Genomic DNA, 27445 nt, shown 5'->3' with positions numbered 1-27445 from the left:
TAGATGAAAAACATACAAAAGGAGATCTAGTGCTCTCTGTATTTGTAAAGGGGCTATTTATTGATACACATAAGAATTGCACTTACATTACTTGGCACTTCAGCCGTGCCAGCTCACAAAAGCCTTCCAAACACTTCCTGGAACCTCCGGACCGACGTAGTGACGTGCAGGCTCCTTCCCCGTACGCGATGCGTCATCGACTTAGTCAGCGGGGTCAATGTGGCATAGCTGTGGCTTATGTCAATCACCAAGGGGGCACAAGAAGTGCCCTGGCGGCTCTAGGCGTAGCTGGCTTTCTAAGGTGGGCAGAACAGTTTGTTCCAGCCCTCTCCGCAATACACATTCCTGGGGTGGAAAATTGGCAGGCGGATTACCTCAGCCGGCAGACGTTGGACCATAGGGAATGATCCCTTCATCCGGAGGTATTTGATCAGCTGTGTCTCCAGTGGGGCACCACCGAGGTAGATCCTTTGGCGTCTCCCCTCAACAGAAAGGTGCAGAAGTTTGTGGTTCGGCAAAGGGATCCTCTGGCAGACGCCGCAGTAGCTATGGTGGACCCGTAGGGTCAGTATCATCTAATTTAGGCCTTCCCTCCTCTGAAGCTTCTGCCACGACTTCTCCGCAGGATTGAGGCAGAAGGGATTCTGGTCATCTTAGTGGCTCCGGACTGTCCTCGGCGGACTTGATACGCTGATCTGGTGTGGCTGGTGGCCGCTGTTCCTTGGCAGCTTCCTCTCAGGGAGGATCTGCTGTCTCAAGGACCATTCTGCCATCCTGCTTTACAGTCGCTGGCTTTGACGGCTTGGCTGTTGGACGCCAGGTGCTGAAGGATAGGGGTTTATCTGAGTCAGTGATTCCTACACTGTTAAAAGCTAGGAAATCTACATCTAGGAAGATCTACCATTGTACAAGCATATAGGTGGGAGCAGGGGCCATTTTGTTTGTTGGTGGTAAAGTTTCTCTTTCTGGACCATGCACCATGTAGTCTGCGACCCTGGCAACTTTTTCATCAGGTGTTCAGCGCAACCTCTGATAGACCAGGCCTGCAGCCATGGACTCTGGGGTCCCTTCCAGCTAAGTTGTGATTAGAAAGAAGTGTTAGCTGACATGGCTTATAGGTAGAAGAGTGCAGACCGAGAATGGATCTTTCCAGACTGTGCAGGGCACCTTTCTCTAGGCATAGTGAGATAGGGCCCCTTTATTATAACTGAAAAGAAAAAGGGGATTAAAGAAGGTGTGTGTGTGTGTGTGTGTGTGTAGAAACCAGCCGGCCCTTAGTTTGCTATACTTACCCACCAGTCTGCTGACAAACCAAATAAACCTGTCTAACATAATAGGTTAAAAACAGGGGTTTAGTTAACACACATTTGCAAATGCATGTATAAGCTGCAGGCCACTCCAAGGCACCCTGTGTATCCTGCAGTCCTAACACTACCTAACACTACGGTGTCTCATGTAAAGGCCCAAAACTGCCGAAATTTGCCGGGCCCCTTTATTAAAGACAGGTCTCTGCTTTACCTCTCCCACTCTCATCTTATGTTCTGCAGATCAGTTGAATTTTTAGACACATTGGCTGCAGAATTTGTGAGCGTGTACGTTTATAAAGAAACGTACCCTTCTGCTCGGTAATTGCTGTTTTGACAGCTTTGTGGTTTATGCGAGGTCTTCTGCTTGCTAGCAGCCACGTCTGATTTTTCTTGTCTTTGCTCCTGCCAGAATGATATCGATCTGAGCTACATCTCTGCGTTCACATGATCAACGCTTTATTTGGAGGACCCCATCCCCTTCAAAAAGCACCTCAGAGGCTAAGGGGGGGTCATCGCATCGCTCTGAGGTGCCTGCATTGTTTTGGCTTCACAACCAGAGATCTATATTTTCTTCAATTATAAAGCAAAAAGCGAGAGATCCCTGGAAATTGGCTGCTTTGACTAGAACATGCTTTTCTTTCTTGATTTCTTCTTCCTTCGTTCTTTGCTCAGCTTTGCAAATAGTCTTTCCCCTTCTATGTTTGCCATACTGCTGAGGCTGTCCGTGTTATGTCCAATAAGATATCATTAACCGAAGTGTATAGCCTTTTCCATCATTTTGTTTTTAGATATACACCGTATTAATAAAAAATAGAGGACATCTGACCATCACACCTATATGAGCTTGTTGGAAATCCCATTCAGGAATCATGGACATTACCACTTGCCTACTGGGCACTTTCACCCCCTTCCTGCCCAGGCCAATTTTGAGGTTTTAGCGCTGTTACAATTTTAATGACTATAGCGCATATAAAATGTTTATCATTTTTTTGAGACAGATCTGTTTTTGGTGGCATGTAATTACCACTTGGTTTTTTATTTTTTGCTAAACAAATGAAAAAAGGCTGTAAATTTTGAAAAAAAAAAAAACGAAAAAAACTTTTTCTCCATTTCTGTTATAAACTTTTGCAAATAAGTAATTTTTCTTCTTCACTAATGTGCACTGATGAGGCTGCCCCGATAGTCACTGATGAGACTGCCCTGATAGTCACTGATGAGGCTGCCCTGATAGTCACTGATGAGACTGCCCTGATAGTCACTGATGAGGCTGCCCTGATAGTCACTGATGAGGCTGCCCTGATAGTCACTGATGAGGCTGCCCTGATAGTCACTGATGAGGCTGCCCTGATAGTCACTGATGAGGCTGCTCTGATAGTCACTGATGAGGCTGCCCTGATAGTCACTGATGAGGCTGCCCTGATAGTCACTGATGAGGCTGCCCTGATAGGCACTGATAGGCTGCTCTGATGGGCACTAATAGGCTGCACTGGTGGGCACTGATGAGACTGCACCGATGGGCACTGATAGGCTGCTCTGATGGGCACTAATAGGCTGCACTGGTGGGCACTGATGAGGCTGCCCTGATAGGCACTGATGAGGCTGCCCTGATAGTCACTGATGAGGCTGCCCTGATAGTCACTGATGAGGCTGCCCTGATAGTCACTGATGAGGCTGCTCTGATAGTCACTGATGAGGCTGCCCTGGTAGTCACTGATGAGGCTGCCCTGATAGTCACTGATGAGGCTGCTCTGATAGTCACTGATGAGGCTGCCCTGATAGTCACTGATGAGGCTGCCCTGATAGTCACTGATGAGGCTGCCCTGATAGTCACTGATGAGGCTGCCCTGATAGTCACTGATGAGGCTGCTCTGATAGTCACTGATGAGGCTGCCCTGATAGTCACTGATGAGGCTGCTCTAATAGTCACTGATGAGGCTGCCCTGATAGTCACTGATGAGGCTGCCCTGATAGTCACTGATGAGGCTGCCCTGATAGGCACTGATAGGCTGCTCTGATGGGCACTAATAGGCTGCACTGGTGGGCACTGATGAGACTGCACCGATGGGCACTGATAGGCTGCTCTGATGGGCACTAATAGGCTGCACTGGTGGGCACTGATGAGGCTGCCTTGATAGGCACTGATAGGCTGCTCTGATGGGCACTAATAGGCTGCACTGGTGGGCACTGATGAGACTGCACCGATGGGCACTGATAAGGCAGCACTGATAGGCACTGGTAGGTGGCACTGATGGGCACTTATATGTTGCACTAATTGACACTGATGGGGCTGCATTGATGGTCAGTGCCGTAAATATCAGTGTAAATGTGTGCTGTCACGGGATAGTCGGTTATCGGCTTTCCTTTCCTGACACAGTAACAGCGTTAAGGAAAGGATACTGTATGCCGATAACTGGCATTTGTTTACATGGGATCAGCTGTGATTAGACACAGCTGATCACATAGTAAAGGGCCACTATGATTGGCCCTTTACCTCGATCTGTAATCAGCTGTGGGGGGGGTTGGGGGGGGCGGTATCTGGGAGGACGTTAAAGTCACCCTCTCAGAACTGGACAACCGCAGTATAGCTGTCTTTTGGCTATAGCACAGTCGGGAAGTGGTTAATATGACAGCCTCCCTTTGCAGCTTTAACAGCCTCCACTCTACTAGAAAGTCTTTCCACAAGGTTTTGGAGTGCGTCTGAGGGAATTTGTGTCCATTCAGCCAATAGAACATTTGTAAGGTCAGGTTAGGATGTTGGATGAGAAGACCTGGCTCACAATCGGTGTTCTAGATCATCCCAAAGGTGCTCAGTAGGGTTGAGGTCAGGGCTCTGAGCAGGTCACTTGTTCCTCCACACCAAATTCATCAAACCATGTCCTTTTGGAGCTGACTTTGTGCACCTGAACTCAATAATTTGGAGGGGTGGCCTTATATATCATACATATTATTATAGGGGTTCTTCACACTGTTTGAAAAAAAATCAAAATTCAGCAGCTACCAAAATTGTACCTGCTGATTTAAAAAAAAAGGGAACTTACCTGTCCAAGGATCCAGGACCATCCTCACCAGGCCAGTTCTTGGGGTCCCTGGCGGCAGCATATTTAGCGCGTGAAGCCAGCCGTGACTCCTTGCAGCTTCACAGCCAGCTGCGCACTGTGCATGCGCTAGATGTGCTGCGCTGTGTGGATAGTCTGCAGCCTGCTGTGGATTTATATCCTTTGTGGAATATATTTAAATACAAAGTTTTGTACCAGGAGCTCAGCTTTAAGTAATCTTGCAAATAATCTTATTAACCTGTCTTTATTTATAAAAAAAAATGTCTATGCATAGGATAATTTGCAAATGTATGTAGCGCCCTCCTAGGTAGGTGCTAAAAAGAATAGTCTGCTCTGCCTGCTTCAAAGGGGAGCCTGATCAGTAGTTAGGGCTGCTGCATGTGTCCAGTGGGTGAGTCATCTGGGCTGAGGGAGTGTCCCCACTGAGTCCAATGGGGGAGCATGTTGGACAGTGGAGGAAACCCAGCCAGTGACACACAGGCTTTTGTGGCTGTCCCAGTGGGTTCGCACAAGAGTGGTGCATCCTGGGATACGTCATAAAAGCCAGGGGCACATGTGCCAGGGTGTCTTTGGGCAGGAAGCCAGGTTCCAGGAGGAGGGTGACGGCTGTCTCTCCTCCTGTTGCCGAGGAAGGTGGTCACAGGCGGTCGGCCTTGTGGACCGGAAGTGTGGTGCTGAGCCAGGAGGTCCAGTGGATGCTTGCAAGGGAGTTGGAGGCAGAGCGACCCAGGGAAAAACATGAGTGTGTCCATGAGTAGGGGAAGCTTGCCAGGGGTCTGCCCAGGAAGGGGACCACTCCAGTAGGGTGTTAGTGGACAGAAGGTCAGAGCACACAGTCAGTGAGAAAGGGGTTGCCAAGTTATACCCTGAAGAGTAAACTAAACAAGAGTACATATTCTTTATCTTCACTTCAATGGCAAGGTGAAGCAGCGGCCTTGCCGCATTTTACAGTCAGTTGTCCTCAGGAAATTGTGCATAGTTCAAGTTGGAGTATCCCACTCATCCCTTCTCCTATCCAAGTTCCAATAAAAACACCAAAAAAAAAACAAATCCCCTGGACTGTTCATTGTCTGAGCCAAGAACTTTTAATGCTGTGTATCTGCTATCATTTGCTAATGGTAACCCAGGGGAACCCAAGAAGTGTAATTCTCAGCAGCTCCCTAGGGGGCAGTGCTACACTTAATTTTAAAAAATAATTCTATGCAGAGGATAATATGCAAATGCAATAACATTTGTAATTTCCACCTCTTGCTTTGCAGCTCTAATAATAACTGTGCTTTACTGCTCCCTCTCCTGCTGTAAAGCCGTCCATAGATGGCTCAGCAGGGGATTCGAACCATGTACGGGCTTGCTGAATTGATCAACTTGGTTACAACCAGCCTGCCACATTTTACATGCGATTATTGAAAGCCCGCAGCTATAAAGTGTATACATAGCCAGTATAGAGGAAGGAAACAACCCTGAGTGTCCCACACCATCAGGACCCGACAGACACTATAGTAGAATCAGCCTTAGCCCAGCTCTGTCCAGGCCACAACCACCCGCGGGAGTTAGTCACAAAGGTACTGCCATGATTAAGCCCCATGGGCTGCAGCGAAACGCGTTGGTGGTGTGGCCTGGATAGAACCGTGCTGAGGCTGCTTCTACTATAGGGACTGTCGGGTCCTGATGGTGTGCAGCACTCAGGGTTGTTTCCTTCCTTTATACTGCATGTATTGAGCCAGGAACCTCAGAGTGAGTCACTGGACTGGGACACACAGGAGCGGCACCCCACGTTTTTTTTTCTGTATACATAGTCAAACGCTTTTCATTTAGTTTTGTTTTTTAGTTTAGAGTGGGGAAGGATTAAAAAATCCTGTCATTTTCTTCCACCCCCGTACTGCACTGGGAAGTACAGACTCTGATTGGCTGCCATGTTGTCACTTGCTGTGTCTTCTCTAAGGCTGGGTTTTGAGAATGCGCGATTTTGCGCATTTTTAGAACACATTTTTGCATAGGGCAGCCCATTTATTTCAATGGGCTGTCCTATGCCCATCAAACGTGCCGAAGGTAGCTCATAAAGCATTTAAGCGTTAAGCTTCGCAAATTTTATAAACTGCATGTTTTGACGCGTTTGTTGCAGTTTTTGTTTGCTTGCTGCTTTTTGGGGTACCATTAACAATGAATGGAATCACAGGCGCGACACAGAACACTCAGATATGAAGCCAGCCTGAGACTCGATGATAAAAAAGGTTCAATGTGCTCAGATTTCTATTTGATTGTCACTCTGATGCTTGACCCATGTTCTGCGACACATCGGATATCCCTTTACTGAAATTATAGACTCGCTGTCCTCTAATGGCAAAGTGTATATAATTATCCAGTGTGTATAATTGCTTGGAACAGCATGTGGAAAAGATTTATGATGCATCCACATTGATAATAGACTGCTTGCCGTCCACACTGATAATGGGGCTAGCCATGTCTAGAATAATAAATTGGTAGTATCAGGTCATTTTTATTCTTATTGGCCTACCAATAGTATAAAAAAAAAAAGACCATAGGGGGTATGATGCTGAAACATCGGGCCTTAAAGGAGACATATGGCCAAGGCTCTTTTGGCCATACTTCTCCTGTGGGTCATCAAGGACAGATAGAGGCAAGCTAAGGGCCACATCCGGCCCCAAGGCCACAGTTTGGAGACCACTGATCTAGAACAGTGCTCCCCAACCTTTTTATCGCAGCGGACCGGTCAGCGTTTGATCATTTTTGCGTGGCCCGCTGAGGGGGGGGGGGGGACGTCAATGCAGAGTGACCAGCATGCCCCCAATCAATGCAGAGTGCCACAGCACACCCCCAATCAATGCAGAGTGCCACAGCGCGCCCCCAATCAATGCAGAGTGCCACAGCATGCCCCCAATCAATGCAGGGTGCCACAGCACGCCCCCAATCAATGCAGAGTGCCACAGCACGCCCCCAATCAATGCAGAGTGCCACAGCACGCCCCCAATCAATGCAGAGTGCCACAGCATGCCCCCAATCAATGCAGAGTGGCACAGCATGCCCCCAATCAATGCAGAGTTCCACAGCATTCCCCCAATCAATGCAGAGTTCCACAGCACGCCCCCAATCAATGCAGAGTGCCACAGCACGCCCCCAATCAATGCACAGTAACCAGTGCTTCTCCTCAGTCTCCCCGCGTCTCCTCGAGTCTTCCCTCCTCCTCCTTGGCCAATGGCATGGGTTCGCCTTTCGGCCAATCAGGAAACACGTCTCAGACCCACTTCCTGATTGACCAGGAGGAGGATCCGTGTGACAATAGCGAATATTCATTCGCTATTGTCACACAAACGGGTGGGCTCAGGACGCACTGCTCTGCGCCCCGGGTCCACCCTTTTCTGACATTTTTTTTTAAATGGAAATGTAATGTTCTTTGGGCGGACCGGTACCATTTGATCCATGGACCGGTACCGGTCCGGGGGTTGGGGAACACTGATCTAGAAGACAGTAGAAAAAAACATGAACCAATAAGGAAAGAAATGACAGGAAATAACAATAGACATGTGCATGAAAAAAAATATTTGTTAAACTCGTTTTTTAGTTTTGTTAAATTCGGTTGATTCGTTCAATTCGTATTCGGGATTCGTATTCAGAATTCGTTCTATGTATTTTTTGAGTTGTCTTCAAATTTACTGATTTATTTTCTCAATTCGAAACGTTCGAATCAATAAATTTAGAATCTGTTGAGTTGAAAATTAATTTTAGATTGTTATTTATGAACATTGATCTTGTTTGTATTAATAATACGTTTATTCAAAATATGTGAAGTGTTCTAATTAATAAAAGTAGTATCTTACTTTCAACATTTTACTATGTATAATGCTGTGCAGAAGTTTTAGCAGCTGAGAAAAAATAATGTCAGGTACAAATGCTTTTTAACTTTTATATTTTACTGATTTCTTTTTATCAATTTTACACTTGCAAAACAAAAGCAAAATCTTCATCAAATGATTACAATTATTCTTTAACCACTTGCCGACCGCCGCACGACTATTTACTGCGGCGGTCAGCCCCTCACAGGCAAAGTGACTCTAGGGGCAAGCTCTAGGGGGCAAACCCCTGCTCATTCCCTAAGCAGCCAGCGCGAGTGACCGGCGGACCCGATGTCCGCCGGTCACTCGCAATCTCCCCGTGAAGAGGGAGAAAGGCAGGCGGCTAATGTAAACAAAGCCGCCTGTCATTCTCCCCTGTGTAAGAACAGAGATCATACGGTCCTGCTATGTAGGATCGTATGTCTGTGTTGTTACACCACTAGCCACACCCCTTTACAGTTAGAAGCACGCCACTAGGGACACACTTAACCCCTTGATCACTAATAAAGTTAACCCCCATCCCTGCCAGTGTCATTTTTACAGTAACAGTGCATATGTATAGCACTGATTACTGTAGTAATGTCACTGGTCTCCCCAAAAGTGTCAAAAATGTCAGTCAAGGGTCCGATCTGTCCGCCGCAATGTCGCAGTCCCGCAAAAAAATCGCAGATCGCCGCCATTACTCGTTAAAAAAAAAACCCAAAAATGACATAAATCTTTCCCTTAGTTAGTAAACGCAATAACTTTTGCGCAAACCAATCAAAATACGCTTATTGCGATTTTTTTTACCAAACATATGTAGCAGAAAACAAATTGGCCAAAAATTAAAAAAAAAATTTGATTTTTACATTTTTTTGGGGAGAATTTCATATAAAAAAATGTGAAAAATATTGTTATTTTTTTCAAAATTTACGCTCTTTTTTTGTTAAGGCAAAAAGTAAAAATCGCACAGGTGATCAAATACCACCAAAAGAAAGCTCTGTTTGTGGGGAAAAAAGGACGTCAATTTCATTTGGGTACAGCATCGCACGACCGCGCAATTGTCCGTTAAAGTCAAGCAGTGCCGAATCGCAAAATAGGGCCTGGTCAGGAAGGGGGTAAAATCTTCCGGGGCTTAAGTGGTTAAATCACCTTTGGCTTAAAAAACAGTATTATTTTGACATGGTACCCTAATAACACACACAGTCTTTGATTTCAACCAAATGTTTACAGTTTGAATTCAAATAGAATTCGATTTAAAATTTGGAGTTGAATTTTAATTCGAACTGCGGAAATTCGGACTAATTTTGTTTTGTTATTCAAGGAGTTCGGTAAAATTTGTTTGTACTGTAATTCGGGGATTCACACTCCTCTAAGGCTCCGTTCACATCTAGGGGTTTTGGGGCGTTTTTGGGGAGTTTTTCTGCTCTAGGATCAGCTCTCAAAAATCCTATTCATTTCAATGGCCCCTGTTCACATCTGAGCGTTTTGACGCTGTGAGCAAAACGCCCAACGCTCAAAAAAGTACATGAGCTTCTTTTTGGGCAGATTACAGGCGTTTTCCATTGGTCTCTATTCAATCTAAAAACGCCTGCACAAAAAACGCCTGTAAAAACGCCTGTAAATTGTGGTAAAATCGCGGTTAAAAAAACACGTGAAACCGCTACGCTCAGGTGTGAATGTAGCCTAATGATCAGACTTATCCTGACACACCTCCCCTGCACAGCCATTCACTGGGAAGATCAGTGTGCTTTTGCTTCTCCTCCCCCCAGCTCTTATGCAGCTGAGCACAGAGAGAACAGAGGGAATGTAATCACTTAAAAAAGGGGGGTGGGGGAGGTATTTAATTTTTTTTTTTTTTTTATATCTATACACAAATGTTTTGCCTTTTGTTTCAGTTTTAACTGAATGGACTGTTTTACAGGGTGATGGTTTACAATCACTTTAAGCAAAAACATATAAAATATTTTAACACATAATTTAAAAAATGTAATAAAATTGGCTAAATGTCATTATAATTTCCCTTTATAAATGCATTCTCCCGGAATGGGCGGATTGGCTGTTGAATTCTGAATTGCCGATCTCTCTCATATGCAAATCAGGACAATCAGACATTTTTTAGATGTATCATGTTCTTCATTTAAACCCCCACCGGGATCCCGAGCGCCGGACTCATCGCTGTCCTTTCTGCACTGACCGACACATCCCGCGCACCTTCTTTATTGCGCATCTTTTCATTACACTTTAAGTGTTCTGATTTATTCTCCAGCTGCGATTCTGCCTCTCCTCTCCCGGCTCGACTAATTCTATTCCAATCTCAGCATCTAATTCCGCCGCAGAAAGGAGACAACTAATTACCTTCGCAGGGACCAGGGAGGCCATGCAATATTAATTCCAATCGCTGGAGTCTTGAAGGTCGTTGTAGGGAGGATTACTGCCGCTGATGAAAACCGTCGCGTCTCGTCTTTTTAAAATTCTCGTTAACTCTTTTGCTGCCTGGCAAGCCTGGATGGCTGTCACTGAGCTGGCAGGTATAGTCTCCATGAGGATATCAGGCATGGTGAACCTCTCCTTTTTTGACTCTCTTCAAAGGCGCTTAAAGCCATTTCTTTCCCATTATTTGATGACCCGATCTTCCTAATATTCCTAGCATGATCATTTTTAAATGAGGTGGAATAGATGAGGAAGCAGCTGAACAAGTCAGAATATTTACATTTTTTTCACAATGAGGTTGTAGCATATGCAGTAGAGGTGCACCGAATGTAAACCTAAAATGGTGAAAAAATTAGAACTTTACATTTTTTTATATATATATATATATATAGCAGAAAGTAAAAATATTGTTTTTTGTTTTTTTTTCAGAATCGTCGCTCTTTTTTTGTTCATAGTGCAAAAAAAAAAAATCGCACAGGTGATCAAATACCACCAAAAGAAAGCTCTATTTGGGGAAAAAAAAACCATCAATTTTATTTGCGTACAGCGTCACACGACCGCTCAATTTTCCGTTAAAGTAACACAGTGCCGTATCACAAAAAATGGCCTGGTTATTAAGGGGGAAAACCATCCGGTCCAGAAATGGTTAGGACAAGTACACACTACACCAGTGGCAGCTGGTGTATATGGGGTGCAGGGGCACCGCCCCCCCAATCAATGCGTTCAGCCCCCTAATCTACATGTGGGGCGCCGGACGCATAGACTTTAATGGGGCTTTTTTTTTTTTTTTAGCCATGTGATTAGAGCCAGAGGCTCTAATAGGCTAAAAAAAAGGGTGCGCTTGGGGCGTAGAGCACTGCGCCCGAGCCCACCCAGTTGTGTGACAATAGCGAATGAAAATTCGCTATGGTCACACGGATTTTCCTCCTGGCCAATCAGGAAGCAGGTCCTGAGACCCGTTTCCTGCTTGGCCAAAAGCCATGCTATTGGCCAAGGAGGAGGAGGAGGGAGGAGACGCAGGGGAAGCCCAATACATGGAGGAGACTGAGGGGGAAGCCGCCAACGTCGCTGCCCGCCCTCCACATGTCAAGGCTGAGTGAGCCGGCGACCAGGGGGGGGGGTGGTTTATGGTGTGCGGGCTTGAGCTGAGGGGGGTGTGGTGTGGTCTGTCATGTAGATTAGGGGGTCAGACGCATGTAGATTAGGGGGTCAGACGCATGGATTGGGGGCTGCACCCCTGCGCCCCCAATGGATGGACCCCAATGGATGGACCGCCACTGCTTTAGAGAGAGAAACCAGGAATTTCTTCTTGAGTCCTAAATGTTGCAGTAAGAGCAGAAGTGGAAAAACTTCTTCCTAAAAGGTTCACAGATAGCAGCAAAAGAAAAAAATGTTTTGGGTGGAGATCTGCTTTAGGGCTCTTATTAACAGGTTTTTGTTCTCTTCAAGTAAGTTTTGCATTCCCATATACGTCTGTAGGAAGGCAAAACCCACTTGAAGCAGGTCAGATGCACCTGTTGATTAATTCTGAAAGATCTCAGAAGTGTCTCAAACTGATGCTGAAGTTGGGATGTCTTCAGAGCCTGGACTGACCGAGTGACATCAGCTGACAGCGGGCTTTAGCCTGCTGTCGGCTGATTACAGGCCACAGGAACGGAATGCACTCCTGTGATCCCCAAGAGAAGTAGGGCCCAAAGAGCTTTGGCCCTACTTCTCCTTTAAATACTTACAAAGGGATGCAGACACCTCAACTTTTCTCACGACAACACTGAGAGTGCACCAGGTGATTATAATTAACCAGATCCTCCCATTTAGAATCAGTATCCAAAGTACATAGTGGAGCAAACGGCTATTTCTGCAGAGCAGAAGAAGGTAGGGGGAACTCTTCTACAAAGTTTGTTAAGATCCCTGAAATATACCATGATCATCCAGAGGGGATTGTTTTTTTCTCAACGAAAACGAGTTACTCATTAAAGTTTCCCTACAAAATTCATCAGAAGCAGATCAAACTCTGACAGTTTTGCGTTTCTTGTCTAACTTTCATTTAGCAGCTTGGAAACAAGACATTTGAAAATTACGATTCTCAAAAATCTCCCATGACTAAACAGCATTCTTCAAAGACTTTTCCATGATGCGATTCCTAAATTAAACACACTACATAATATATATGCATAGCCCCCAGCTTGTGACTCAGCAGAAGGCATTGTAATAGGTAATTCCATCATTTAAAAATTCATAATGAATATCTTTCTTCAAGCAACATTGTACGTTCCCCGGCATAGAATATAGACTCTGTACTAACATGATATACTATAGTATAGCAGCTGTAGTGTGGTCCCCATAGACAGAAATGAGTGCTATGGTATGTGCACCGCTATTCCTCCCAAAAAATAACATTAATTCAATGATTACATTCACTAATCATATATTCTCTACGTCAATGGGAAATCTCATCAAAAAGCAGAATACATAGTTTGTGCTCCCTGTTTCAATGTTATGGGGGAGCGAGGCAGCGCTCTCTCATCAACAAATTAATTTCGCAGAATTTTCAATACGGAGGGAACAATGGCTTGCTGCCAAAGCTGGCAAGAGAGTGACACATACAAAGAAGGTATGTGCTCTCCCTGGCATTTTTACCAATCCTTTTGCTGGTGTGTTCTAGCTAAGGACAGGATCACTATGGTGACATGGGCCTAACCTTCCCTGTAACCCTCACACTAACACTCCCTGTATTCATAATCCTAACACTAACCCACTCAGAAACCAACTCTTCAAGGGAACCTAACTCACTAGCACTGATACTAATGCTCACTGTAATACTAACACTTACCCTTCCTTTAACCCTAACACCAACCCTCCCTGTAACCCTAACACCATCCTTCCCTGTAACACTCAACAATCCTCCTTATAACCCCAATACTAACCCTCCCCGTAACCATAATCCTAACACTAACCCACTCAGTAACCAACTCTCCAAGGGACCATATCTCACTAGCACTAATACTAATGCTCACTGTAATACTAGTACAATCTCAGTATTTGCAGATGATACTAAATTAGGCATGCCAATATCTTCTATGCAGGATGTGGAAACCTTACAAGCGGACCTGAACAAAATAACGGGGTGGGCAACTACATGGCAGATGAGATTTAATGTAGAAAAATGTAAAGTAATGCACTTGGGGGCCAGAAACCAGAAAGCAAGCTACTCACTAGGGGGGGAACCTCTGGGTGAGTCTAGGATGGAAAGGGACCTGGGGGTACTGGTAGACAACAGGCTTGGCAGTGGCATGCAATGCCAAGCCGCCGCAAGCAAAGCCAACAGAATACTGGGATGTATAAAAAAGGGGATTCACTCCAGAAATAAAGAGATTATTCTCCCGCTCTACAAGACTCTGGTCCGGCCACATCTGTTGTATGCTGTCCAGTTCTGGGCACCGGTCCTCAGGAAGGATGTGCTGGAACTGGAGAAAGTCCAGAGAAGGGCAACAAAAATAATTAGGGGAATGGAGGACATCAGCTATGAGGAAAGACTACAAGCACTGAACCTATTCTCTCTGGAGAAGAGACGATTGAGGGGGGATATGATATCAATGTACAAATACTGTACTGGTGACCCTAGCATAAGGAACAAACTATTCAGAGAAAGGAGATACAATAAGACACGTGGCCACTCACTAAAACTAGAGGAAAGGCGGTTTAACCTTAAAGTGCGTAAGGGGTTCTTCACTGTAAGAGCGGTAAGGATGTGGAATTCTCTTCCACAAGCAGTCATATCAGCGGGGAGCATTGATAGTTTCAAAAAACTATTGGATGGACACCTTAAAGACCACAACATACAGGGGTATACAATGTACGGTTAAAAGCAAACACACACATCATAGGTTGAACTGGATGGACTGATGTCTTTTTTCAACCTCACTAACTATGTAACTATGTAACACTTCCTATAACCCTAACACCAACCCTCCCTGTAACCCTAACACCATCCTTCCCTGTAACACTCAACAATCCTCCTTATAACCCCAATACTAACCCTCCCCGTAACCATAATCCTAACACTAACCCTTCCTGAAACTCCAACACTAATCCTCCCTGTGCCGCCAACACTAACCCTTCCTGTAACTCCAACACTTATCCTCCCTGTGCCCCCAAGACTAACCCACCCTTTAACTCCAACATCAACCCTTGCTGTAAGCCCAACACCAACTCTCCCTGTAATTCTGTCATTAACCCTCCCTGTAACCCCAACTATAACCCTGCCTGTAACCCTAACACCAATCCTTCTTGTAAACCTAACACTAGTCCTCCCTATAACCCTAACACCAACCCTTCGTGTAATCCTAACACCAGTCCCCCCTGTAACACTCATCAATCCTCCCTATAACCATGACACCAACCCTTCCTGTAATCCTAACACCAGTCCTCCCTGTAACACTTAGCAACCCTCCCTATAACATTGACACCAACTCTCCCTGTAACACTCAACAATCTTCCTTATAACCCCAACATTAACCTTTCCTGTAGCACCAACACCAATCCTCCCTGTAACTCTAACATTAACCCTCCCTCTAACCCTAACACTTATGGTTCCTATAACCCTAACACCAGCTCTTCTTGTAACCATAACCAATCCTCCTTGTAACACTTAGCAATCCTCTCTATAACCTTGATACCAACCCTTCCTGTAACATATATCAATCATCACTGTAAGCCCAATACTAATCCTCCCTGTAACTCCAACACTAACCCTTCTTGACCCCCCACACTAATCCCACTGTACCCCCAACACTAACCATCTCTGAAACTCTAACACTAACCCTTCCTGTAACCCCAACACCAATCACCCTGTACCCCCAAAACTAACCATTTCTAAAACTCCAACATTAACCCTTCCTGTAACCCCAACACTAACCCCTCCCTGTACCCCCAACACTAACCATCTCTGAATCTTCAACACTAACTCTTCCTGTAACCCCAACACTAACTCCCCTGTACCCCCAACACTAACCCTCCCTGTCACCCCCAACACTAATCCTCCCTGTCACCCCAACACTAACCCTCCCTGTCAACCCCAACACTAATCCTCCCTGTCAGTGTCACCCCAATACTACCCTTCCCTGTACCCCCAACACTAACCATCTCTGAATCTTCAACACTAACTCTTCCTGTAACCCCAACACTAACTCCCCTGTACCCCCAACACTAACCCTCCCTGTAACCCCAACACTAACCCTCCCTGTCACCCCAACACTAATCCTCCCTGTCACCCCAACACTAACCCTCCCTGTCACCCCCAACACTAATCCTCCCTGTCACCCCAACACTAGCCCTCCCTGTAACCCCAACACTAACCCTCCCTGTCACCCCCAACACTAATCCTCCCTGTCACCCCAATACTAGCCCTCCCTGTAAACCCAACACTAATCCCCCCTGTACCCATAAAACTAACCCTCCATGTAATCCAACTCTAACCCTCCCTGTAATTTCAACACTAACCCTGCCTGTACCCCTAACACTAAACCTCTCTGTAACCCCAACACTAACCCTACCTGTAACTGCCACACTAACCCTACCTGTAACCCTAACACTGATCCTCCCTGTGGCCCTCACTATACCCTCCCTGTATAAAGTTAACTCTGCATTTAAATCCTTAGCTCTCCTGTGCCAGGATCCTCTTGATTGAAGACCAACCTCTTTGTGCCAAAGACACTGGTGCCAAAAGCCCGAAGCTGAAATCTCTTGCTTTGATACTCTATTGTCCTAAACTGCAACATCTACAATATTCTTATTTAGGGGGAGATTCTGATCTAAAAGACATTATGGCACGGTCAGATAAAAAAAAAAAAAACTTAAATATTACTTGTGTAGAATCAAAAATACCTGCCTCTAATGGTCAGGCATATGTGGAAGTACTCAATGTTGCCTACTGTAAAGAAAGGGAATGGATTGGAAGTAATTTTGTGTTCAAAATTTTCGGTCTTTTTACATTTGTTTAGCAAAAAATAAAAAAGTTAGTGGTGATTAAATATCACCAAAAGAAACCTCTATCTGTCCCAAAAAAGTGTTTAAAATTTCAGTGTTGCATGACTGCGCAGTTGTCATTTAAAGTATGACAGCGCCGAAAGCTGAAAATTGGCCTGGGCAGGAAGGGGGTGAAAGCGCCCGGTATTGAAGTGGTTAAATAAATGCACCATCGGTAGGCTGATTCAGAACAATGATATGCAGGGCAGTGAAAACAGTATTTTATGAACAAAAAGCAATTTTTTATTACACACAATGTTTTAGTAAACTCCGTGTCATCCAGTTTGGGTTTTAGGCCCCACATATAAGAGTAGCGGGAACGTGGAGAAAAATGTACAATGCGCTTGCCATGTCATTATTTCTTAATGGCACCCCAAATGCAGGTCGTAGTTTGGGGATGTGTGATTTTTTTTTTTTTTTTCTATTTCATATGTCCTCTTATCTGTGGAATAAAATAATAAAACAGCAAAAAAGTGATTTTTGGATGACAATACCTGCAAAAGAAAGCCTTACCTGTCCTCCCAAAAATGTATATAGATATATATCTAAAAATATATATATATATATAATTATTTGGAATCATAATTATTAAAAATTTTGAAAAACTCCACGCTAGATAAAATAGAAGTGAAAAAAATATATGTGATGAAAAAACAGCTGCTAGCACGGGCCAATAGACAAAAACCCTAAATAATATGTGTACTTAAAGTGCAGCACTATAAATTATACAAAATTGCAAAAAGTGTCATATACTGTATAATAAAATTCATAAACACAATTGATCATGTAGTCCATAAAGTGTCCATGGAAAAAATAAAAAAGTGTATTAATTAAATTCCAGTGACATAGATAGCATGTTCCATAAGAAATGCACCACAAGTCCCAGCATGCGTATTAGAGCCAGTCTTCCCAAATCCTTTGTGTGTAGACACCAACACTCAAAAAAGAGGAATGGCCGCTTGCCGGAATTAAATGGCTTCCAATTTAATGGTATGCAAGGAATAAAATAGATGCAAGAAATCATTTGGTAATCTAGTTTATAAGAACTATTTTATTAAATAAAAAAAGATGCACTCACATTTAAAATATAAGAACAGGCATGTAAAGGATCCAAAACACAAGCTGCAGCATGAATTCCAAAAGAGTATGGAGAGTGACCGGAAAGTGTGAGACTAGGCATGACCTCACCATGCATTCTGGCTGCTCTCCATACTCGTTTGGAGGGTGGTACCAGACGTGACGTCACCACGCTTTCCGGCTGCTCTCCATACTCGTTTGGAGGGTGCAACCAGACGTTACGTCACCACGCTTTCCGGCTGCTCTCCATACTCGTTTGGAGGGTGTGACCAGAGGTGACGTCACCATGCTTTCCAGCCCTCTCCATACTCGTTTGGAGGGTGGGACCAGACGTGACGTCACCACGCTTTCCGGCTGCTCTCAATACTCGTTTGGAGGGTGTGACCAGAGGTGACGTCACCATGCTTTCCAGCCCTCTCCATACTCGTTTGGAGGGTGGGACCAGACGTGACGTCACCATGCTTTCCGGCTGCTCTCCATACTCATTTGGAGGGTGGTACCAGAGGTGACATCACCATGCTTTCCAGTCGCTCTCCATACTCGTTTGGAGGGTGGGACCAGAACTGACGTCACCACGCTTTCTGGCCGCTCTCCATACTTGTTTGGAGGGTGGGACCAGATGTGACCTCATTATGCATTCTGGCTGCTCTCCATACTCGTTTTGGAGGGTGGGACCAGACGTGACGTCACCACGCTTTCCAGCCTCTCTCCATACTCGTTGGGAGGGTGGGACCAGATGTGACATCACCACGCTTTCCGGCTGCTTTCCATACTCGTTTGGAGGGTGCAACCAGACGTGACGTCACCACACTTTCCGGCCGCTTTCTATACTCATTTGGGGGGTGGGACCAGACGTGATGTCACTACGCTTTCCGGCTGCTCTACATACTCGTTTGGAGGGTGGGACCAGACGTGACCTCATTATGCATTCTGGCTGCTCTCCATACTCGTTTGGAGGGTGGGACCAGACGTGACGTCACCATGCTTTCCAGCTGCTCTCCATACTCGTTTGGAGGGTGGGACCAGACGTGACGTCACCACGCTTTCCGGCCGCTCTCCATACTTGTTTGGAGGGTGGGACCAGACGTCACGTCACCACGCTTTCCGGCCGCTTTCCATACTCATTTGGGGGGTGGGACCAGACGTGATGTCACTACGCTTTCCAGCTGCTCTACATACTCGTTTGGAGGGTGGGACCAGAAGTGACCTCATTATGCATTCTGGCTGCTCTCCATACTCGTTTGGAGGGTGGGACCAGACGTGACGTCACCATGCTTTCCAGCTGCTCTCCATACTCGTTTGGAGGGTGGGACCAGACGTGATGTCACCACGCTTTCCGGCCGCTCTCCATACTTGTTTGGAGGGTGGGACCAGACGTGACGTCACCACGCTTTCCGGCCGCTCTCCATACTTGTTTGGAGGGTGGGACCAGACGTCACGTCACCACGCTTTCCGGCCGCTTTCCATACTCATTTGGGGGGTGGAACCAGACGTGATGTCACTACGCTTTCCGGCTGCTCTACATACTCGTTTGGAGGGTGGGACCAGATTGGAAGCATGCCAGAATAAACAGTTTTGATGGGGTCTTGTCTCTTTTGGGGATTACATCTCCCCAGAGTGCCCCCCCCCCCCCATACCCCATAAAAGGGTTCCAACCACTCATCCTGAAGTGGTCAATTGAAAATGGCTCTTCAATCATAAGTGGCAAATCCTCAGCGAATGTGACATTGGCCCCCTATAAGCAGTCCTTATACTGATATGACGCCATGGTTCATTTCGGCACAATGTTGATTCCTCCAGACTGCTGTCTCATGACTGTAATTTAGAATAATAATCCCAGCCAGGGGATGGAATCGCAGCACATCAAAACTTCAGTTCATGTTAATTAATGGTGAATTAATGAGGGGCGTCTGGGTTAATTCTTCAGAGATCTGTCTGGGATTTCAGCACATTCATTAAAGTAACATGCCGACAAAATACACTTAAAACAAACTCTTACCAAGCGTCCTTTGTGTGATTCCACTCAAAGAAGGAAGAGCTGCTTTCTGCAATGGAATCCCCTCCCCAGAAAAAAGCACGTGGACCTGCAGCTGTTCCTCCATTATGGAAAGTGGGGTCTTAAAAGACAAGGCTTGGCATATGGTTTTTTTTTAATGTCAATATACAATGCTAAATAATGTGTAAGTATTTATTACCTCTCATAGAGATCACAGTACTCCCCCAGCAATGTCTTCAACTTTCCAGAAGGATGGCGCCATCTTTGTTCAGGCATCATTCAGGGTCACCTTCTACTTCTTGGACTGAGATGCTGGCTCAGAGATAGCACAATCTATCAGCTCTTGGTAAATTTTAAATTTTCGTGTAGGAGCCAAACCTGGCATTGCCATTGCCCACTTCTTTGTTGGTCATTGAGGCATCTCTCATGTTGTTCACCCCGTGTGTATTGAACTGATCAGAAATTGATCGATGCAGACAGTTGTTTTCTACAGTATGTGCCCTGTTCTCGCCATACATGTGCGCTGCATAAAAGGCAGCAGATCTGCATTTTTACACAGTGATATGCAACGCACCACAGCATGTTACCACTTCCGGACAGCCTACTGCATATATACATATATATATATATTAGTTATCAACCAATATAAAACTATTGCGGATACCGATATTTTAGTCATCGCATATTGGTATTGGCCGATATTTTCTTTAAAAAAAATATATATATATATATATATATATATATCTATATATATATATATATATATATATTTTTTTTTTTTTAACAGGTACTCTTGTGGAGGGGTCTGGGGAGCTAAATGACCCCAAACTCCTCCTCTGCACTTAAAATCATTCAAAACGGCATGTTTGGCTGTTTTAAATGTTGGAATTTTTTTGAATTTGGCGCCGAGTACCCGGAAGTGATGTCATGTCATCACTTCCGGATTTTTACATGGAGACCCGATCAGATCCGAATGCGGCTTTAATTGGGTCTTCGGCTGCCGTGCAGGCTGGTTGCCCCGGTTTCCTGGTGGGACGGGAGACCCGGGCGAGCCGCGGAAGGCGGTGGCGGGGGGGGACGTCCTCTCCCGCTCCTTGTAATGACAGCCGAGCGGCTTCTCAGCCGCATTGGTTGTCATTACAAGACAGCCGACCGTCGGCTATGGACGCCGGTACCAGGGTGATGCCTCTAGCTGCAGTCATCACTCCGGTACAGCACTTTCCCGAAATATCGGCAATATCGGTAACCTCAGGGGCCGATACCGATATATCGGGCCTCGATATATATCGGCTTTGCCAATAATCGGTCGATCTCTAATATATATATGATGGCGTATAGGTACGTGATTTTGTGCACGGGTTCTCAGGGGGGCGCGCTGATCACGGCGGGAGCCAATCAGCGGGCCCGGCGGCTGCCCGAGATCGTGCAGGGGAATGACAGAATGGCCGTCTGCCTATGTAAACAAGGCAGGCGGCTGTTCTGTTACAGAGGAAGAGTGAGCTAAGCTAAAACAGATATCTCTTTTCCTCTAGCACATCCCCCACACACAGAAAGCACTCCCTAGAAGCACACTTAACCCCTTAGTGTTAACCCCTTCCATGCCAGTGTCATTTATACAGAAACAGTGCATTTTTCTTTAGCCCTGACCACTGTATTGGTGTCACTGGTTCCCAAAAAGTGTCACAAAATGTCAGATTTGTCCACCGTAATGTGGCAGCCCCGCTAAAAATCACTGATTGCCGCCATTACTAGTAAAAAAAATAAAAGGTCCATAAATCTATCCCCTAGTTTGTAGACACGATAACTTTTGGGCAAACCAATCAAAATACACTTATTAAGATTTTTTTTTTACCAAAAATATATAGAAGAATAAATAGTGGCCTAAATTGATGAAAACATTTGATTTTTTAAATTTTTTTTTTATTGGGAATGTTTTATAGCAGGAAGTAAAAAATATATATATATTTTTTTCAAAATTGTCGGCCCTTTTTTTGTTTATATTGCAAAAAATAAAAACCGCAGAGGTGATCAAATATCACCAAAAGAAAGCTCTCTTCTAGCAAGGTCCATAAAGACATGGATGAGCGAGTTTGGGGTGGAGGAACTTGACTGTCCTGACCTCAACCCAATAGAACACCTTTGGGATGAATTAGAGCGGAGACTGCGAGCCAGGCCTTTTCGTCCAACATCAGTGCCTGACCTCACAAATGCACTTCTGGAAGAATAGTCAAACATTTCCATAGACACTCCTAAACCTTGTGGACAGCCTTCCCAGAAGAGTTGAAGCTGTTATAGCTGCAAAGGGTGGGCCAACTCAATATTGAACCCTACAGACTAAGACTGGGATGCCATTAACCACTTTACCTCCGCTCACATGGAGGCTACTGCGGCAAAGTGCCGCGATCCCGTCCAGCGACGTAGACCTACGTCGCTGGACTCCGCCCCTTGTGGGCGGCGCTCATGCGCCGCCGGAGGCTCGCTCCCGCTGTGTTCATTCACAGCGGGAGTCGGGCCAGGGGAGGAGCAGCGGCGATTGCCGCTGCTCTGCCCCGATCGTCGGGGATCGAGTCTGGAGATCCGCCCGCTGTGTTTAAACACAGCGGGCGGATCTCCATAGTGACAGGGACTGACAGATCGGAGTGTTCAGCATAGCTGGACATCCGATCTGTCCTTCTGTCACACAGTCACCTCCCCCCCCCCCCCACACGTCAGTAAGCACCAGGCATACATTAACCCCTCCCTCTCCAATAAAATTAACCCCTTCCCTGCCAGTGTCATTTTTACAGTAACAGTGCATATATATAGCACTGATTACTGTAGAAATGTCACTGGTACCCCCAAAAGTGTCAAAAATGTCAGTCAAGGGTCCGATCTGTCCGCTGCAATGTCGCAGTCCCGCAAAAAAAATCGCAGATCACCGCCGTTACGCCGTTAAAAAAAAAACACCAAAAATGACAGAAATCTTTCCCTTAGTTAGTAAACGCAATAACTTTTGCGCAAACCAATCAAAATACGCTTATTGCGATTTTTTTTACTAAACATAGGTAGCAGAAAACAAATTGGCCAAAAATTTAAAAAAAATTTGATTTTTACATTTTTTTGGGGGGGAATTTCATATAAAAAAATGTTAAAAATATTGTTATTTTTTCAAAATAAACGCTCTTTTTTTGTTTATAGCGCAAAAAGTAAAAATCGCACAGGTGATCAAATACCACCAAAAGAAAGCTCTGTTTGTGGGAAAAAAAGGACGTAAATTTCGTTTGGGTACGGCGTCGCACGACCGCGCAATTGTCAGTTAAAGTCGCACAGCGCCGAATCGCAAAAAGTGGCCTAGACGGAAGACAGCAAAATCCTCCGGTGGTAAAGTGGTTAAAGTTCATGTGTGTGTAATGGCAGGCTGGGAAAAAATTGGGTCATGTGACAGCTGTGCAGGTACATCTCATAGAGAGACACCAGACCAGGGGGTTGGGTCACAAATCACATGATATCATCCATTGCACTGCTCCTCCTACAGGTGTAGGACTGCCATTGCAAGTGTCAGCAGGGAGAACAGAGAGGGATTGTTTGTTGATCATCCATCTGGTAAATGAACCTGGAAGTGCTGAGCATTTTGTCACTTCTGGTTTTAGCGTACTTTATTAGCTTGAATACAGGGCAGGTAAAACCATGGAGGTCTAATAGGCCACCAATGTCTCAATAAAGAGAACCTGTTACTTATATTTTGCTATCACATAGAGGGCCATTGGGTACAGCAGTGCACAATTATAAGGCTTGACATGTTTGGTATCTAATTACTCGACACAACCTCATCAATTCTATTTTTATTGTGTTTGTATGCACTAAAATTAACTAGTGTATCAAAGCACGGGTTTTTTTAACCGCTTAGCGGCCTCCCCATGAACAATTACTGTGGCAGGGCGGCCGCTCTGTGCCAGATGATGTACCTAGTACATGATCTGACAATACCGGGGTTGTGGGGCACGTGTGCGTCCAATCACAGAGGGACCCAATCAGTGGATGCGATGTCCGCCGGAACCCGCCAATCGTTCAGGAGAAAGGCAGAATGGCGGTCTGCCTACGTAAACAAGGCAGACCACCGTTCTGTGAGAGGGGAATGTGCTGATCCTGTGTTCCTACTAAGCAGGGCCATGGATCTTTACCTTCCCCCATTCAAAGCACCTCCCCCACAGTTAGTAAGCACTCCCTTGGAACATATAAAAGTGGGTCCTGCGCTATGGGTTAGTGTAATAAACCTAAAAGTGCCGCTGTTCAAAAAATCTTGCAATTTCGTATTAGTTGGTGCAATAGTACACAGCGCAAAAAAAGGTATACTAAAAATGTGCAAAAAATGTGCAAATTATGCAAAGTATGAAATGGTATCTACACTAAATACAATAAATACATAAATTCAAGCACTTTTTTAGTATACCTTTTTTTGCGCTGTGTACTATTGCACCAACTCCCTTGGAACACCTTTAACCCTTTGATTGTCCCTGTTGTTAACCCATTCCTTGCCAATGTCAGTACAGTAACAGTGCATATTTTTAGCGCTGATCACTGTATTCGTTTAACTGGTCCCCAAAAAAGTGTAATTTAGTGTCCGATTTGTCCCGCCACAATATCGCAGTCCCGCTATAAATCGCTGATCTCCACCATTACTAATAAAAATAAATAAATAAATAAAAAAATGTACCATAGTTTGTACACGCTATAACTTTTGTGCAAACCAATCAATATACACACAATATATAGCAGAATACATATTGGCTTAAATTAATGAATAAATTTGATTTTTTTTTTTTTACATTTCTTTATTGGGAATGTTTTATAGTAGAAAGTAAAAATTATTGTTTTTTTTTTTTTTTTTCAAAATTGTCAGTTTTTTTTTTTTTTGTTTATAACGCACAAAATAAAAACCGCAGAGGTGATCAAATGCCACCAAAAGAAAGCTCTATTTGTGGGGAAAGAAAGGACATAAATTAAATTAGGGTACAGCGTTGCATGACCGTGCAGTGGTCAGTCAAAGTAACGCAGTGTCCTATCGCAAAAAATGGCCTGGTCATTAAGGGGGGTAAACTTTCTAGGGCTGAAATGGTTAAACAGTTGCGCTAATATTGTATCACATAATGATTTGAAACTACCACCATTTTATCTCTTTCTCCGGGGCTCCTGCTTTCAGAAAATATATACAGTTCAGTAAAACCTTGGCTTGCGAGCAGAATTTGTTCCAGATCTTTATATCAAAGCGAATATCCCTATTGGAAATAATGGAAACTCAGAGAATTCATTCAACAACCATTTATTCATAAGTCCTTCAGTTTATAGTCCATATAAAAAGATTATAGCAATGTGATAGGTTGTGTAACCATAAAATGTCCATCCACAAATGGCGCCTCCACATGGGGATTGGAAGCAAAATCCAGCAGGAGCTACAGAGTATAAAAGAGAAGAGAGGCGCCTCTAAGTGTAGCAATATGGTTACATTTGATGAAGGTTCAACATTTAGCAACTCACATGGTTGATGATAAAACAGGCACATCTAAGTATGCAGGCATCCGGGGTAAAGCTGTCCACATAGATCAGTGATGGTGAACCTTGGCACCCCAGATGTTTTGGAACTACATTTCCCATGATGCTCATGCACTCTGAAGTGTAGCTGAGCATCATGGGAAATGTAGTTCCAAAACATCTGGGGTACCAAGGTTCACCATCAGTGACATAGACCATCCTCCACGCCGCCGGCTGTCACTGGTGTCAGTCTGCAATCGTGACCAGGAAGACTATCCTGCAGTAGAGTGATCTGAAAGCGAGGCTTGAAACGCTCATGGAGCGCAGTGTGGAAGGGATGACGTCGATGGAGATGCGGAGGACGGTCTATGTGGACAGCTTTATCCCCGATGCCTGCATACTTAGATGTGCTTGTTTTATCATCAACCATGTGAGTTGCTAAATGTTGAACCTTCATTAAATGTAACCATATTGCTACACTTAGAGGCGCCCTCTCTTCTCTTTTATACTCAGTTACTTGTATATCAAGATATCGCTTGTTTATCAAGTGAAAATGTATAAAAAATTTTGCTTGTCTTGCAAAACGTTCTCAAACCGAGTTACTCTCAATCCAAGGTTTTACTGTATATATAAAAATATATAGGTAAATAAATAAAAAGTCCAGTGTCAATATGTGCTAAAGTGCTGGTGCTTCTTCCTTAATAACTTGGTGCTTCCTTTCCCGTGATAAATAAATAAATTGCCCACTCACCAGATGCTGTGGGTCCTATATGCCTTATGACATTAGAACCAATCGTGCTTATAGGAAAACCTTTCCAGGTTCCGATTCCCCCTCTCTGGATATGGACAGGTACTGCAGTAGGTCCTCCACCATGGAATGAGTCTCCTCCAGCCACGGGCCAAATAGTATGATGTAACCCTGTAAATCACCTCCAATCACAAGCCGTGATGGGGGAATAAATGGATAGTGTGGTATTGTTTTCCAAATATTTATTACACACACTATAAATAAAACCGCACACTCAACGGTATCAATCTATCCATAAATCCAAAGGTGATAAAAACAGGTGTCATACACTTCCACAGTTCCAATAAATATTGCAGAAAAGTGAGGAAAACGTGCTCAATCCAAACAATGTAAAAACAAACAGAACAGGATCGTCATACACGTGTGCTGGAGAAGTGGAGAGTGGTAGTTCCGGTTTGCGTTCCACTCTAGCAACGTATGACGTCACGGCGTGCGTTCCACCTAACGCGTTTCGTCATTGGTTTAGACGTCTTCAGAGGTGGAGTTACACGTCTAACTCAGTTCTTATATGCCGGAGCTGCCGCTCTACACCCCGCCCAACTCCGCCCATAGAATCTTGCCGGAAACAGGAAGTAACTCCGTGTCCCCGCAATGCTATTATGCTATACACACCACAGCAAAGATTAAATATGGCAAATATAAACAAATATATCTATGTTACCTCAAAATGTGTTTCTTTTTATTTATTTACCTATATATTTTTTACCTCATCATTTAAAGATTTATTATAAGGGTTGATTGTTTTTTTCACTACACATTGGATGGACTTTTTTTAATATTTTTTATTATTTATATCACATTTATAACAATTTTGAAGTGATTTATTATATTATAAATGAATTATTTATTTCCACTATGAAGTTTCAACACAGTTGTGAATAATGTAATTCCAATAGGGAACAGCAAGCGCTAGAGGTATCACTAGTGTGAACACTACATAGAAAAGGTAAGTCTGCAGACAAAAGTCTGCAGATAATCTGCACGTGTGTATGGGGCATAAGATGGCAGCTTCCATGGCTGAAAACCATAGGAGGGTTTAGTTCCTCTTTAAGCTGACTTCCCGCAGTTGTGATCACCTAAACATTTACTGTATTTTTCTTCTTCTTTCTCCTTACAGAGTCAGCTGTCCCAGGCCCTGAATGGACTGTCTGACCGAGCGAAGGAGGCCAAAGAATTTCTAGTTCAGCTAAGAAATATGGTACAGCTAATCCAGGTACAATTTTTTCAGGTGATGAAAACCAGAAAAAAAATCTGTCATTCCTATCCTACGTGTAAAAATCATAATTTATTGCTAGAAAATTACTCAGAACCTCCAAACATTATATATATATATATATATATATATATATATTAATTTTTTTAGCAGAGACCCTAGGCAATAGAATGGCGGTTATTGCAATTTTTTA

General features: G+C 44.4%; 1 protein-coding gene across 2 annotated transcripts in view; it reads left to right on the top strand.

Moving 5' to 3' along the window:
- Window positions 1-27445, top strand: part of TRIM9 (tripartite motif containing 9) — a 151844-nt gene that overhangs the window by 53449 nt on the left and 70950 nt on the right. For both annotated transcript variants that reach the window (XM_082242663.1, XM_082242662.1), the window contains exon 2: window positions 27157-27252. In XM_082242663.1, the coding sequence (XP_082098789.1) occupies window positions 27157-27252 (96 nt within the window). The remainder of the gene's footprint in view (window positions 1-27156; window positions 27253-27445) is intronic.

Source organism: Pelophylax lessonae (genome assembly GCF_965119305.1).
Source record: "Pelophylax lessonae genome assembly, chromosome: 13".
Taxonomy (NCBI): domain Eukaryota; kingdom Metazoa; phylum Chordata; class Amphibia; order Anura; family Ranidae; genus Pelophylax; species Pelophylax lessonae.
The sequence above is the reverse complement of the archived record's forward strand: the minus strand, read 5'-3'. Positions and strand labels throughout refer to the sequence as shown.